Here is a 13254-nt window from a genome sequence, read left to right on the forward strand (position 1 = left end):
TTCTCTCCCCCCAAAGCCCAGGGTGTGGCCCATTAATTTCCCTCTCCAGTGGAACTGGGAAAGACAGTATCATTCCTGGTTGTGAATGAAGCATCCACTTTTCTTCTGCAACAATGAGGAACAAAAAGGATAGGATTAATGTGATCTTTTGTTCAAATGAATTTCCCTCTTTTTGTGGGTAAATCCAAATCCTATCTGCAGTTAAACGTTTTCAGTACTGGATAATTCCAGATAGGAGCCCTAATTGTAGGTGATCCTCAACCTCTATGTTTTGAAAAAGAGAACTTTATTTCTGTTGTAATCCCTAGCTGTCAATTATAAGATGGATTTGATAGAGCCTTAATAGCAAAATATATATTAGGATCATCCTTAGTGCTTTGAAAAAGTAAAGATGCCTAACCATAACCTTGAAGGTTCTAATTCATAAGACCTGGGCTGGGATCTGGGGATCTAATTCTTTAGAGCACCCAAGAAGTGGTTCAGATAGACATTCATGGGTAGAACCATTGCCTTGGAGTTAAGGAAAGCATATAAACTTGTACAGAGGACACAGAAGCAAAGTTTCATTTTTCAGCCATGTTTGTAAAAGAATTCACTTTCAGTACAAGGGGAACAACCAAGCCCTTTCCCATTATATCTAGGTGTATTACAAGTTATTTTAGCTCTGTTACCAAAAGTTCTCATTACTGTTTCTTTAGGGAGGCTACCAGGCTAAATTCTAATGTTCTCAAGGTATCTTGTCCTGGAAATGGTGTCATTTCTCAGGATTTGAAAATGACTTGGCTGAACTAAAGATGAAGAAGCCAAGATTCTACTACTCTTCCTATTCTCCTGGGCACAGCTGTGGAGTGTTGGCACTGTGCCCAAACCCTAATAAGTAAAATATGGCAACAATGAAAGTCAGACCTTAAAGAATCTAAAAGTTCAACTCTCGTACTTGCCACCATGGACTCAGCAATAAGAGCAGACAGTTGCACTCTATGTAGTTCATAGCTTCTTTGTTCCTTCATATCTCACTGAGCAGAGAGAGGGTAAAGAGCCCTCTGACAGCTTCAGCTGCCCCTGTTCTTTTCCTCAAACTCCAGGATGAGACCTTTAATATGGGACAATTTCTGATGCAGGTATTCACAGCGACGCTTTTCTTCCCTATAACCTGGGTACCGCTGCAGAGGAAAAGCATCCATGTCAAAAAAACAAAAGGATCGCCTTTTTGCTACCATTCCCAGACCCTGTCTTACCTTCCTGAACTTCCTATATTCCTGGACTATTTTTTCTTCCAGCACCTGAAACAAAGAAAATGCTAGCACCAACTTTAGCCTTGAGAAAAAAGCTCCAGTTTTCTTAAAGAAGAGAAGTAATTTCCCATCTCATTGTACTAAATGATAGAGGTTAACTTTGCTCTCAAAACTGACTTGTCACTTGGGTCACTGTACAGTCTTAAGGGCAATTAGGGAATTTATGGCCAGTAAAGCTAGAAAGCCATCTTGAGTCCATTCCTTACCTTGTGTTCTGGAGTTCCTCGCTGAACTCTCTTGATCTCAGCTCCCAGCTCTATGAACCTTTGGCTTGCAGCCCCAACACGAGCATGTAGGATGCGGTATTCAGTATAATCTGTCTCAAAGTCCTGCTCATAAGCATGTTGCTGCTCTGCACTGCGGATGGCCCTGTATTGCCTGCCAGGAGCAGAGAGTTGCCACCTTCAATTTCATTGCCCTGAAAGCTTCAAGCTCCCAGGAAGTTTATCTTAATATCTCATATGCACAAAGTTTGATAAAATTGGAAGTAGCAGGAGACTCACAGGAGGTAATCTGGTACCTCTTCAGGGCTTGGGGATTCAGAATCTGGGAGGGAAGCAAGATGACACAAAACTGATTATATAGGTCTTTTTTCCACTAGGGCAGTTTAGCCCTTTTCTCATTAACTCACCTGCTTGAACTGAGGGACTGTGTTCCAGCCTGGGGCCCATGTCTTCATCCTTATCTTCTTGTTCCCAATCTTCTGCCTCTTGTAGGTTCTGACTGGGCAGCCCTTGTAGGGGACTTGGAGCTAAAGGCAGAGTTCTGAGTCTCTTTTCTTTTAATCCTAGAGTGGTTGTAGGTGCTGGACGCTTCTGTTGGGAAAAATGTCACATAAACAGTAACCCAGAAAGCCTAGTCTGCCTGACTCTTGAAAACTAATTTCATAGAATGAGCTCTGGGAGCATCACAATGAAGGCTCCTAATTTTAAAATTTTAGCCTGACTGGACAAAGATTTCTGAAAAACCCTTGCTATCACAACTTACCTTGTCCAAATGTTTCTGGCTAGCAGAGGAAGCCAGTGCCTGGTCAGGTTCTCTGTTTGGAAGATAGGTCTGGTTTCTGGGATATTTGAAGAGGGAATGGGAGAGATGAAGACCAAGATCTCATTAGAGCCTTTAGGGTAGAGATTAGAAAAGAAGACGATACCAGGGATTCCCAGCTTAGTCCCACCCTGTCCCAAGTACCTCACTTCCCACTGTGTCATGTGTTCCCTTGAGGATCCTGGGAGTGACTGTCCTTGGCTGCTTGCCAATGGATCTGGCACCTGGCAGGGAAAGTGGCAGGGGCACTTGGCTCCCTGGGCTTCAGGCTTTGCCCCACCTTATTCCAGCTACCTACAGTTTCTGGCCTCACCTCTTTTAGTGCCATCTGTGGCTGTGAAACTGTGTCTTCTTCAGAATAGTCTCCTGTGTTCTGCCAACTCTCAGGATCTCTGGCACTGTCAGTCAGATTATGTCTCTGAACTGTAGATGGGGCTGGGATGGAATCCATGGCTGCCCAAATAGTGAGGCGCTCCCTGAGTGGGCCCAGGCAGTGGAGGTGGTTAGGCCCAGATCTGGAAAGGGGTGGTGGAAAAATCCCAGGAGGATGGAGAACTTTTAAGCACCTCTGAAATCAGCCTCCCCAACTTTCTACAAACGCTTTTTGCCTGCTACCTGTTCCCCCTTACCTGCCTAAGCGTTGGCACATAAGGTCCAAGCCACCTCCAGAGCCCTCCTGGCCACACTGGGACACTATGAAGGAGAAGAGGCAGGACCAGCCAGGGCCTGGGAACCTCAGATACTGAGGGCAAAAGGAGAACCGTAAGTCCCGTGAAGTCAGCCCCTCCCTCCCATTGCCGTTCTTCCCTGAGCCAACCTAAGACTGAAGATGGGTCCCACGGGGCTCGTTAGTACACCAGGTGCAGCTGGGCTTGAGTTCCCCAGGAGGCTGAGACGGCACAGTCGCCTTAACCGAAGTCTCCTGGGACCACAACCCTAGCAGCCCCCTCCGCCCCATTTGGGGGTTCAGTTCTCGGAACTTCCTCAGACCGTGACTGCTCTCAGCCTTCCGCCCTGACTGCACCTTCCCGGAGCCCACTTCTGTTCTCCCCGCACCCCGCCTTTTTCACACACTCTAGGCCGGTACTTACCCCTCGGTTGCCTTGGAAAGCGATCACGGGCCGAACCTGCGGGGAGAGCAGATGCGAGCTGAATGCAGGTGAAGTGGCATTCCCACCATCCGGCTCGGGTGCTCAGGGGGTACCTGCCTCGCCGGCTTCACTTGGAGATGGGAAGGTTGGAGCCTGCGGATGCCTCTTCCCATCCCCAGGTCCCTTTGCCAGGGTTACCGGCTGAGGCCCGAGATCCCGAGGGGTAGAGGCTAGGGAAGACGGGTCCCGGGGTCGGCCGCACCTGTTGCCGCCGACACTCTTGCAGCGCCCGCAGCGCCGCGTCGTTCAGCCTGAATAGCAGGAATCTGGTCCCGGCAACGGGGGTGAGGCAGAGCTGGAGCTTCCCACTCAGAAGCTCCTGGGGTCCCTCCATGGCTGCGAGGTCGAGGCGCAAGCCGAACAAGAGCCACAGGCAAGGGCCACCACCACCACCTCTGCTGTGCAGGGCTAGGCTGGCACTCTTGGTAGCCCAGGTCGGCCCCGCCCTCCGTTGGGCCCCACCCCCGGCCCCACCCCCAGCCAGCACCACCCCTGAGGTTTCCCAGCCGCGTGAGCGGTGCTTCGCTTTCCCCTAGACTTTTGCTCGGACCCACCCCACGGGTTTCTTGGATGGGCACGCACCGCTTTGGGCTTTCGGAAGGGGCTATCGCAGTTACAGGGGGAAAGTCTGCGGCCAACTTTACCCCTCCCCAGTTTTGCCTCAGTTTCCCCAGCCAACCTGAACTCGGAGTTGCCGTCTCTAAGTGAAGCTGAACCTGCAATCTCTAGAGGCTTTTAGACGCAGAGGGGCGGGAGAGGGCCTGGTTGCCGGGCTGGCTCAGCAGACCGCGCCTCAGAGGCCAAGAGCACCCCCAGGGACCGGAGGATAGCTGACCCGAAGGGATATTTCTGACGCCAACACCTGGTGCCGCGCTTTCGCTTTTTCCCGCCTGCAGTACTGCTGCGGACCCGAAGACGATTTCTAACTGAGGCTGGAGAGAAAATCAGGCCAGGTGGGTGTCGCTGCAGCGGTGAAACTTGGCTGTCGCTGGCTGAAGCCGACCCCTCCCACCCGCACCGGTAGGCGGGGATGGGGGGTGTGGGTGGTGGCAGGAGAGTTACAGGGCAAAGGGAGGACTCAGTCCCAGGTCACTGCTCCTGGCCTATACAGGTGAGACTGGTGTGAAAGGGAGCTGGCCCGAGGGCCAAGAGGTGCCACGAAGTTGTGAGACGTTCTGGAGGTTCCGATTCTGGTGCACTGAGACCGCAGGAATTTCAGGTCGGCCCTGGTGTCTCTACTTGTCCCTGTTTGGGCATGTTTTCCAAGAGCCCGGAAGTTCTCTTTCCTAGCTAGGATCCCTCTGCTAAATCCCTGCACCTACATAATTCCAGGTGACCTTAATGCCCTCCACTCCAAATCAAATCACCTATACATTTGTCAAAACTCATCAGATAGTACACCTAAAATGTATATATTTTAATGTATGTAAATTAGACCTCAATAAAGGTAATTTTTAAAAGTCAGTGCAGTAAATCTCCAACTCCAACAACAAAAACATTTACCTGTCCATCTCCTTAGGGCTTTCTGCTTCTGTGGGTGACCATTTGTTAATTTGAACAACAGTGTGGCAGTAGGTAAAGCTGGTCTCCCAGGGTTCCTTTTCTTCTCAGATGACATCTGTGGACTTCTGTAGGATTTTCCTGGATTTAAACTCAAAGGAGAGCCTAGAATGGTGAAAATTTTCAGAGAAGAGGGAAGGAGCAGTGCTATAAGAGGAAGCAAATGGGAAAGATATTTGGGGCAAGGAGGTAGGAATCTAACGTATGTTGGATGTCTATTGTGTGTCAAAATCTTTGCATGTTATTTAATCCCTAAAATAACTTTAGAGTAGGTATTATCACCCACATTTTTCATTCATTCATTCATTCATTCATTCATTCAGCAGTTATTTATTGAGCACTTACTCTGCACCAGACATTGTACTATATCCTCGGGATACATCAATGAACAGATTTCTTGCTTTGGAGAGAGCACATTCTTTTTTTTTTTTTTTTTTTTAAGTAGGCTCCATGTCCAGCGTGGAGCCCAATGAGGGGCTTGAACTCATGACCCTGAGAAAGACCTGAGTTGAGATCAAGAGTCAGTCAGTTAACTGACTGAGCCACCCATGCACCCCCTGGAGAGCTTATATTCTAGAGGTGAAGGAGACACTATAAACAAACCTCAGAAATAAACACAAGAAATATAGTGTATGTTGGGGTGCCTGGGTGGCTCAGTGGTTTGGGCGCCTGCCTTCAGCTCAAGTCATGATCACCGGGTTCCTGGATCAAACCCCGTGTCCGGGTCCCTGCTCAGCAGGGAATCTGCTTCTCCCTTTCCCTCTGCCTCTCCCCCTGGCTTGTGCTCACTCTCTCTCTCTCAAATAAAATCTTAAAATATATATATATAGTGTATGTTAAAAGGTAATAAGTGCTATAGCTAGAAGAAAAAATAGAGCAAGGTAAGTGGGTTTGGAAGTGGAGGAGGAGGAAGTAGAGGAGGATGGAGAGGGTTGACTGTATAGTAAGTAAGATGATAAGAGAAAGCCTTATGGAGAAGATGAAATTTGAGCAATGCCCGAAAGGAGGTGAGGCAATTGGCCAAGCCATACCGCTGGAGGAAATGCTTTCTAGGTAGAGGGACTAGCCACTGCAAACTCTGAGTCAGAAGTGTGCCTGGAGTGTTTAAGGAAAAAGTTGAGGGGCATAACTGGATCAAAGTGAGTAAGGGGAAGAGTAGTAAGAGATGAAGTCAAGAAGGTAATGGAGCAGGGGCAGATCAGGTGCTGGAGGGCCTTGTGGGCCATTATAAGGACTTGGGCTTTTACTTTGAGTGAAATGGGGAGTCACTGCAAGGTTTTGAGCAGAGTAATATGAAATCACCTCTATTTTCAAAGGAACACTCTAGTTGCTGTGTTAAGTGTAGATTGTAGAGGGACAAGGATAAAAGCAGTATGATCTGTTAGTAGGCTATTGCAATAATTCGAGCTAGAAATGGTGGCGGCTTGTACCAGGCAGTAAGAGATGAGGTGGGAGAAGGGATAAGGTTCTGAATATTTTGAGGGTAGAGCCGACAGAATTTGCTGATGGATTGCATGTGGTATGTGAGAGAGAAATGGCATCAAGGATGACTCTACCATTTTTGGCCAGAACAACAAGAGGGATGAAATTGTCATCAGCTGAGGTAGGGAAGACTGCAGGTGGAACAGGGTTAGTTCTGAACATGTTGAGTTGTCTATTAGAATCCACACGGGGATGTGGAGCAGGCAGTTCTGTACACAAACTTAGAGATGGTGAAAGATGTCTGGGCTAGAGATGTAGACTTGATAGGACTAAACATATAGAGGGTATTTAAAGCTATGAGACTAGATGAGATCACCCAGGAAGATAAAGAAGAACTTAAAGGGTTACACCCTGGGGCACTCCAATCTCTAGAAGGAAGTCAGGGGGGAGAAAAGCAAAGCCAACTCAAAGGAGATGGCCAGTGGGGAAGGAGGAACACCAAGAGAGTATGCAGTCCTGAAAACCGAGTGAAAACAATGTTTCAAGGAGACAGCAATTGATCAAATATGTCACCTGCAGTCAATAGGCCAAGTAAAATGAAGATTAAGAATTGACCAATGTCTGGGGCGCCTGGGGGGCTCAGTTGGTTAAGCGACTGCCTTCGGCTCAGGTCATGATCTTGGAGTCCCTGGATCAAGTCCCGCATCGGGCTCCCTGCTCGGCGAGGAGCCTGCTTCTCCCTCTAACCCTCCCCCCTCTCATGTACTCTCTCTCTCTTTCTCGCTCTCTCGAATAAATAAATAAATCTTAAAAAAAAAAAAGAATTGACCACTGTAATGAAAATGTTCTAAAATTGACAGTGATGATGGTTGCACATATCTGTGGATATACTAAATGTCTATTCAGATCCTCTGCCCATTTTTAAATCAGGTTGTTTGTTTTTTATTGTTGTTGTGCTTTTGAGTTGTTTGAGTTCTTTATATATTTTGGATATTAATCCCTGGTCTGATACATGACTTGCAGAAATCTCCCATTCAGTAGGTTGCCTTTCCATTTCGATGATGTTTCTTTCAATGTGCAGAAGCATTTTAGTTTGAAGTAATCTTTATTTTTGCGTTCCCCTGCCTTTTAAATCTGATCCACAAAATTACCGCTGGAACCAAAGTCAAGTTGCTTACTGCCTATGTGTTTTTTTTTAGGAATTTTATGTTCAGGTATAACATTCAGAATGTTTTTAATCCATTTTGTTAGTTTTTGTGTATGGTGTAAGATAGTGATCCAGTTTTTCCAATACCTTTCATCATAGTATGTTCTTGGCTCCCTTGTCATGACCTAATTGTCCATGTATATGTGGGTTTATTTTTTTTTAAGATTTTATTTATTTGACAGAGAGAGAGACACTGAGAGAGGGAACACAAGCAGAGGGAGTGGGAGAGGGAGAAGCAGGCTTCCCGTGGAGCAGGGGGCCCAATGCGGGGCTTGATCCCAGGACCCTGGGATCATGGCCTGAGCCGAAGGCAGACGCTCCACCTACTGAGCCAGCCAGGTGCCCCTATATGTGGGTTTAATACAGGGCTCTCAATTCTGTTGCCTTGATCTGTGTGTCTGTTTTTGTGTCAGTATCATACTGTTTTGATAACCATAGCTTTGTAGTTTAAAATCAGAGAGCTGATACCTCCAGCTTTGTTATTCTTTCTTAAGATTGCTTTGGCTATTTGGGATCTTTTGTGGTTCCATGCACATTTTAGAATTATTTCTAAATTTGTTCTGTGAAAAACACCACTGGAATTTTGATGGGATTGCATTGAATCTATAGTTTGGGTAGTGTGGACATTCTAACAATATAATTCTTCCAATCCATGAGCACAGAGTATCTTTCCATTTATTTGTATCTTCTTCCATTTCTTTCATCAGTGTCTTAAAGTTTTCAGTGTATAGGTCTTTCATCTCTTTGGTTAAATTTATATCCGTATTTTATTTTTTTGAATGCAATTATAAATCAGATTGTTTTCTTAATTTCTTTCTGATAATTCACTATTAGTATATAGAAACACCATGGATTACTGTATGTTAATTTTGTATCTTGTTTACTGAAGTCACTTAGAATATTCTAACACTTTCTTGGTAGAATCTTTTGAGTTTTTTATATAAAGTATCATGTAATCTGCAAGTAGTCATAGTTTTACTTCTTCCTTTCTAATTTGAATGCCTTTTATTTCTTTTTCTTGCCTAATTCCTGTGTCTAGGACTTCCAATACTCTGTTGGATAAAAGTGGCAAGAGTGGACATCCTTGTCTTATTCCTGTTCTTAGAGCAAAAGCTTTCAGCTTTCCACCGTTGAGTATGATGTTTACTGTGGGCTTGTCATATATTGCCTTTATTATGTTTAGGTATGTTCCCTCTAAACCATCTTTGTTGATGGTTTCCCTCTAAACCATTAAAAATGGATGTTGAAGTTTTTCAAATGCCTTTTCTGCATCTATAGAGATGGTCATATGATTTTTATCCTTCATTTTATTAATGTGGTATATTATGTTGATTTGTGGATGCTGAACTATCTTTGCATCCCTGGAATAAATTCCACTTGAACACAGTATATTATTATTTTAATCCATTGTTGAGTTCAGTTTGCTAAATTTTGTTGAGAATTTTTGCATCTATGTTCATCAGTGATAATAGCCTGTAATGTGTGTGTGTATGCGTGTGCGCATTGTGTGGGGTGGCTTGTCTGGTTTTGTTACTGGGGTGATGCTGCCCTCATAAAATGAGTTTGGAAATGTTCCTTCCTCTTTGATTTTTTTGGAGGAGTTGGAGAAGGATAAGTATTAACTTTTTCTTAAATGTTTGGTAGAATTCACCAGTGAAGCCATCTGGTCCTGGACTTTCATTTGTTGGGAGGTTTTTGATTACGGATTCATTCTCCTTACTAGTCTATTCAGACTTTCTATTTCTATTTCTATTTACTGAAGTCACTTATTCGAACACTTACTTTTGGAAAAGTGTATGTTTCTAGGAATTTATTCATTTCTTCTATATTGTTCAATTTGTTGGCATATAGTTGTTCATATGATCCTTTGTATTTCTGTCAGTTGTAACCTCTCTTTAATTTCTAATTTTATTAGAGCTCTCTTTTTTTTTCTTCATTAGTCTAGCTAGAGATCTGTCAATTTTGTTCATCTTTCCAGCTCTTAGTTTCATTGATCTTTTCTTTTTTCTTTTTTATAGTTACCTTTAGTGGTATTTTTATTTATTTATTTTTTTAAAGATTTTATTTATTTATTTGAGACAGAGAGAATGAGAGAGAGAGAGAGAGCACATGAGAGGGGGGAGGGTCAGAGGGAGAAGCAGGCTCCCTGCCGAGCAGAGAGCCCAATGCGGGACTCGATCCAGGGACTCCAGGATCATGACCTGAGCCGAAGGCAGTCGCTCAACCAGCTGGGCCACCCAGGCGCCCAGTGGTATTTTTATTTTTAAATTTTTTGTTTTTTTTGTTTTTTTCTTTGAGAGAGAGAGGGAGAGGTGGGGAAGGGGCAAAAGGAGAGGGAGAGAGAGAATACCAAGCAGGCTCCACGCTCAGCTCAGAGCCTGACATGGGGCTCAATCCCATGACCCCGAGATCATGACCCACGCCGAAATCAAGAGTCAGATGCTCAACTGACTGAGCCACCCAGATGCCCCTCTTTTTCTTTTTTTTATTCTCCATTTATTTCCACTCTGATCTTCAGTATTTCCTTCTTTCTACTGACTTTGGGCTTCTTTTGTTCTTTTTCTGTCTCCTTTAGGTGTAAAGTTAAATGTGGTATTTTTCTTGTTTCTCAAAGTAAGGCTATATTGCTATGATCTTCCCTCTTAGAACTATTTTGCTGCATCTCCCAAAAATTTTGGTGTGTTGTATTTCTATTTTCATTTGTCTCTAGGTATTTTTAAATTTCTTCTTTGATTTTCTGATGACCCATTGGTTGTTCATTAGCATGGTGTTTATTGTTTGTTAAAGATTTTACTTTTAAGTAATCTCTACACCCAATGTGGGGCTTGAACCCACAACCTCGAGATCAAGAGTCGCATGCATTACCAACTAACTGAGCCAGCGAAGCACCCCCATTAGCCTGTTGTTTAATATCCACACTTTAATGGTTTTTCCAGTTTTCTTCTGGTAATTGATTTCTAGTTTCATACCATTGTAGTCGGAGAAGATGGTTGATATGATTTCAGTCTTCTTGAATTTTGTGGCCTAACATGAATTTTGTGGCCCTAACATCCTAGAGAATGCTCCATGTGAGAAGAATGCTTATTCTGTTACTTTTGGATGGAATATTGTGTATATATCTATTAAATCCATCTGGTCTAGTGTGTTGCTTAATGCCAATGTTTTCTTTCTTTTTTTTAAAATAACTATTTCTTTTTTTAAAGATTTTATTTATTTGACAGAGACAGCGAGAGAGGGAACAAAAACAGGGGGAGTGGGAGAGGGAGAAGCAGGCTTCCTGCTAAGCAGGAAGCCTGATGCGGGGCTCAATCCCAGGACTTTGGGACCATGACCTGAGCTGAAGGCAGATGCGTAACAAGTCCAGGCGCCCAAGGCCAATGTTTTCTTATTAATTTTATGCTTGGATAATCTATCCATTGATGTAAGTGGGGTGATAAAGTCCCTTGCCATTATTGTATTGCTGTCAATTTCTCCCTTTAGATCCATTAAATATTTACTCTCTATATCTTGATGCTTCTATGTTGGGTGCATATACATTTATAAATGTTATGTCTTCTTGTTGGATTGACCCCTTTATCATTATGTAATGTACTTCTTTGTCTATGATTGCAGTCTTTGTTTTAAAGTTTATTTGGGGGGCGCCTGGGTGGCTCAGTTGTTAAGCGTCTGCCTTCAGCTCAGGTCATGATCCCAGGGTCCTGGGATCGAGCCCCACATCAGGCTCCCTGCTCGGCGGGAAGCCTGCTTCTCTCTCTCCACTCCCCCTGCTTGTGTTCCCTCTCTCGCTGTCTCTCTCTGTCAAAATAAATAAATAAAATCTTTAAAAAAAATAATAAAGTCTATTTTGGGGGCGCCTGGGTGGCTCAGTTGGTTAGGCAACTGCCTTCAGCTCAGGTCATGATCCTGGAGTCCTGGATCGAGTCCCGCATTGGGCTCCCTGCACAGCAGGGAGTCTGCTTCTCCCTCTGACCCTCCTCCCTCTCATGCTCTCTCTCCTTCTCTCTCTCTCAAATAAATAAATAAAACCTTAAAAAAATAAAAATAAATAAAAATAAAGTCTATTTTGTCTGCTGTGAGTGTTGCTACCCTTTTATTTTTTTTTAACTTCCATTTACATGGGATATCTTTCTCCATCTCTTCACTTTCAGTCTGTGTCCTTACTTCTGAAGTGAGTCTCTTTTATACAGTGTGCAGTTGGGTTTTGTTTTTTATCCATTCAGTCACTTTAATATTTTTTAAGATATATTTTGGAGAGGGGGGAGGAGCAGAGACAGAATCCAGTGCAGACTCTGCACCAGAGTGTGGAGCCTGACATGGGCTCAATCTCATGACTCCAAGATCACAACCTGAGCTGAAATCAAAAGTCAGACACCTAACTGACTATTCCACCCAGGTGCCCCTCAGCCACTTAAATTTTTTTAAAGATTTTATTTATTTACTTGACAGAGAGAATGCATAAGCCAGGGGAGCAACAGAGAGAGGGAGAGGGAGAAGCAGGCTCCCTGCTGAGCAGGGAACCTGATGCAGGGCTTGATCCCATGACTTAGGATCATGACCTGAGGTGAAGGCAGATGCTTAACCGACTGAGCCACCCAGGTGCCCCAGGAGAGAGTCTTAAGCAGACTCTCCACTGAGTGTGGAGCCCAACATGGGGCTCAATCTCATGAGTTTGAGACCACAACCTGAGCCAAAACCAAGAGTTGGACCCTTAACCAACTGCACCACCCAGGCGCTGTTTTTGTCTTTTAAACATCATGCTTGCTAAATAAGTGATTGATACACTATATGTACTATATATCTACTTTTTCCAGGGATTTTTATTTATGCATATTGTCTTTGTTATTGATTAGTGCCATTTCTTTCCAGTTTAAAGAAGTCCCTTTAACATTCTTTGTAAGACTAGTTTAGTGGTGATGAATTCCTTTAACTTTTGCTTATTGGTGAACTCTTAATTTCTCCTTCAGTTCTGAATGATAACCTTGCAAGGTAGAGAATTCTTGGTTGGAAGTTTTATCCTTGCTGTGTTTTGAGTATCTCATGTTATTCTCTTCTGGCTTGCCAAGTTTCTACTGAAAAATCTGCTGATAGCTGTATGGAGTTTCCTTTGTATGTAATAAGTTGTTTTTCTCTTGCTGCTTTTAGGATTCTAACTTTTGCCATTTAATTATAATATATCTTGGTGTGGGTATCTTTGGGTTTGTCTCTGGGACTCTCTGGTTTCCTGGATCTGTATCTCTGTTTCTGCCACCAGATTAGGTAAATTTTCAGCCATTACTTTTTCATATAAGCTTATTGGCTCTTTAACTTTCTCTTTTTCTTCTGGGACCCATATTATGCAAATGTTATTCTGCTTGATGTTGCCTGAAAGGTTCTTTAAATTACCTTAATTTTTAAAAAATTTTATTTTATTATGTTAATCACCATACATCATTAGTTTTTTTTTTAAAGATTTTATTTATTTATTTGACAGAGAGAGAGACAGCGAGAGAGGGAACACAAGCAGGGGGAGTGGGAGAGGGAGAAGCAGGCTTCCCGTGGAGCAGGGAGCCCGATGCGGGGCTCGATCCCAGGATCC

General features: G+C 43.9%; 2 protein-coding genes across 9 annotated transcripts in view; one reads left to right on the plus strand and one right to left on the minus strand.

Moving 5' to 3' along the window:
- SERF2 (small EDRK-rich factor 2) overlaps positions 1-13254 on the plus strand; it is a 152098-nt gene that overhangs the window by 125431 nt on the left and 13413 nt on the right. The gene's annotated exons all lie outside the window — the stretch shown is intronic.
- ELL3 (elongation factor for RNA polymerase II 3) overlaps positions 562-13254 on the minus strand; it is a 25162-nt gene continuing 12469 nt past the window's right edge. For 2 of the 8 annotated variants that reach the window (XM_081829537.1, XM_081829539.1), the window contains exons 2-11: positions 3693-5155; positions 3431-3466; positions 2969-3081; positions 2653-2854; positions 2484-2563; positions 2283-2358; positions 1927-2110; positions 1799-1841; positions 1502-1673; positions 562-1283 (exon numbers count right to left, since the gene is read on the minus strand). In XM_081829537.1, coding sequence (XP_081685663.1) covers positions 1053-1283; positions 1502-1673; positions 1799-1841; positions 1927-2110; positions 2283-2358; positions 2484-2563; positions 2653-2854; positions 2969-3081; positions 3431-3466; positions 3693-3824 — 1269 coding nt within the window. In that variant the 5' untranslated portion in view covers positions 3825-5155 and the 3' untranslated portion in view covers positions 562-1052. Of the gene's footprint in view, positions 1284-1501; positions 1674-1798; positions 1842-1926; positions 2111-2282; positions 2359-2483; positions 2564-2652; positions 2855-2968; positions 3082-3430; positions 3467-3692; positions 10883-13254 lie in introns of those variants that run through there. The other 6 variants (XM_081829540.1, XM_031029232.2, XM_081829541.1 and 3 more) reach the window with 6 other exon arrangements.

This window comes from Leptonychotes weddellii, chromosome 9, assembly GCF_054177405.1.
Source record: "Leptonychotes weddellii isolate Sample4059 chromosome 9, ASM5417740v2, whole genome shotgun sequence".
NCBI classification, from domain to species: Eukaryota; Metazoa; Chordata; class Mammalia; order Carnivora; family Phocidae; genus Leptonychotes; species Leptonychotes weddellii.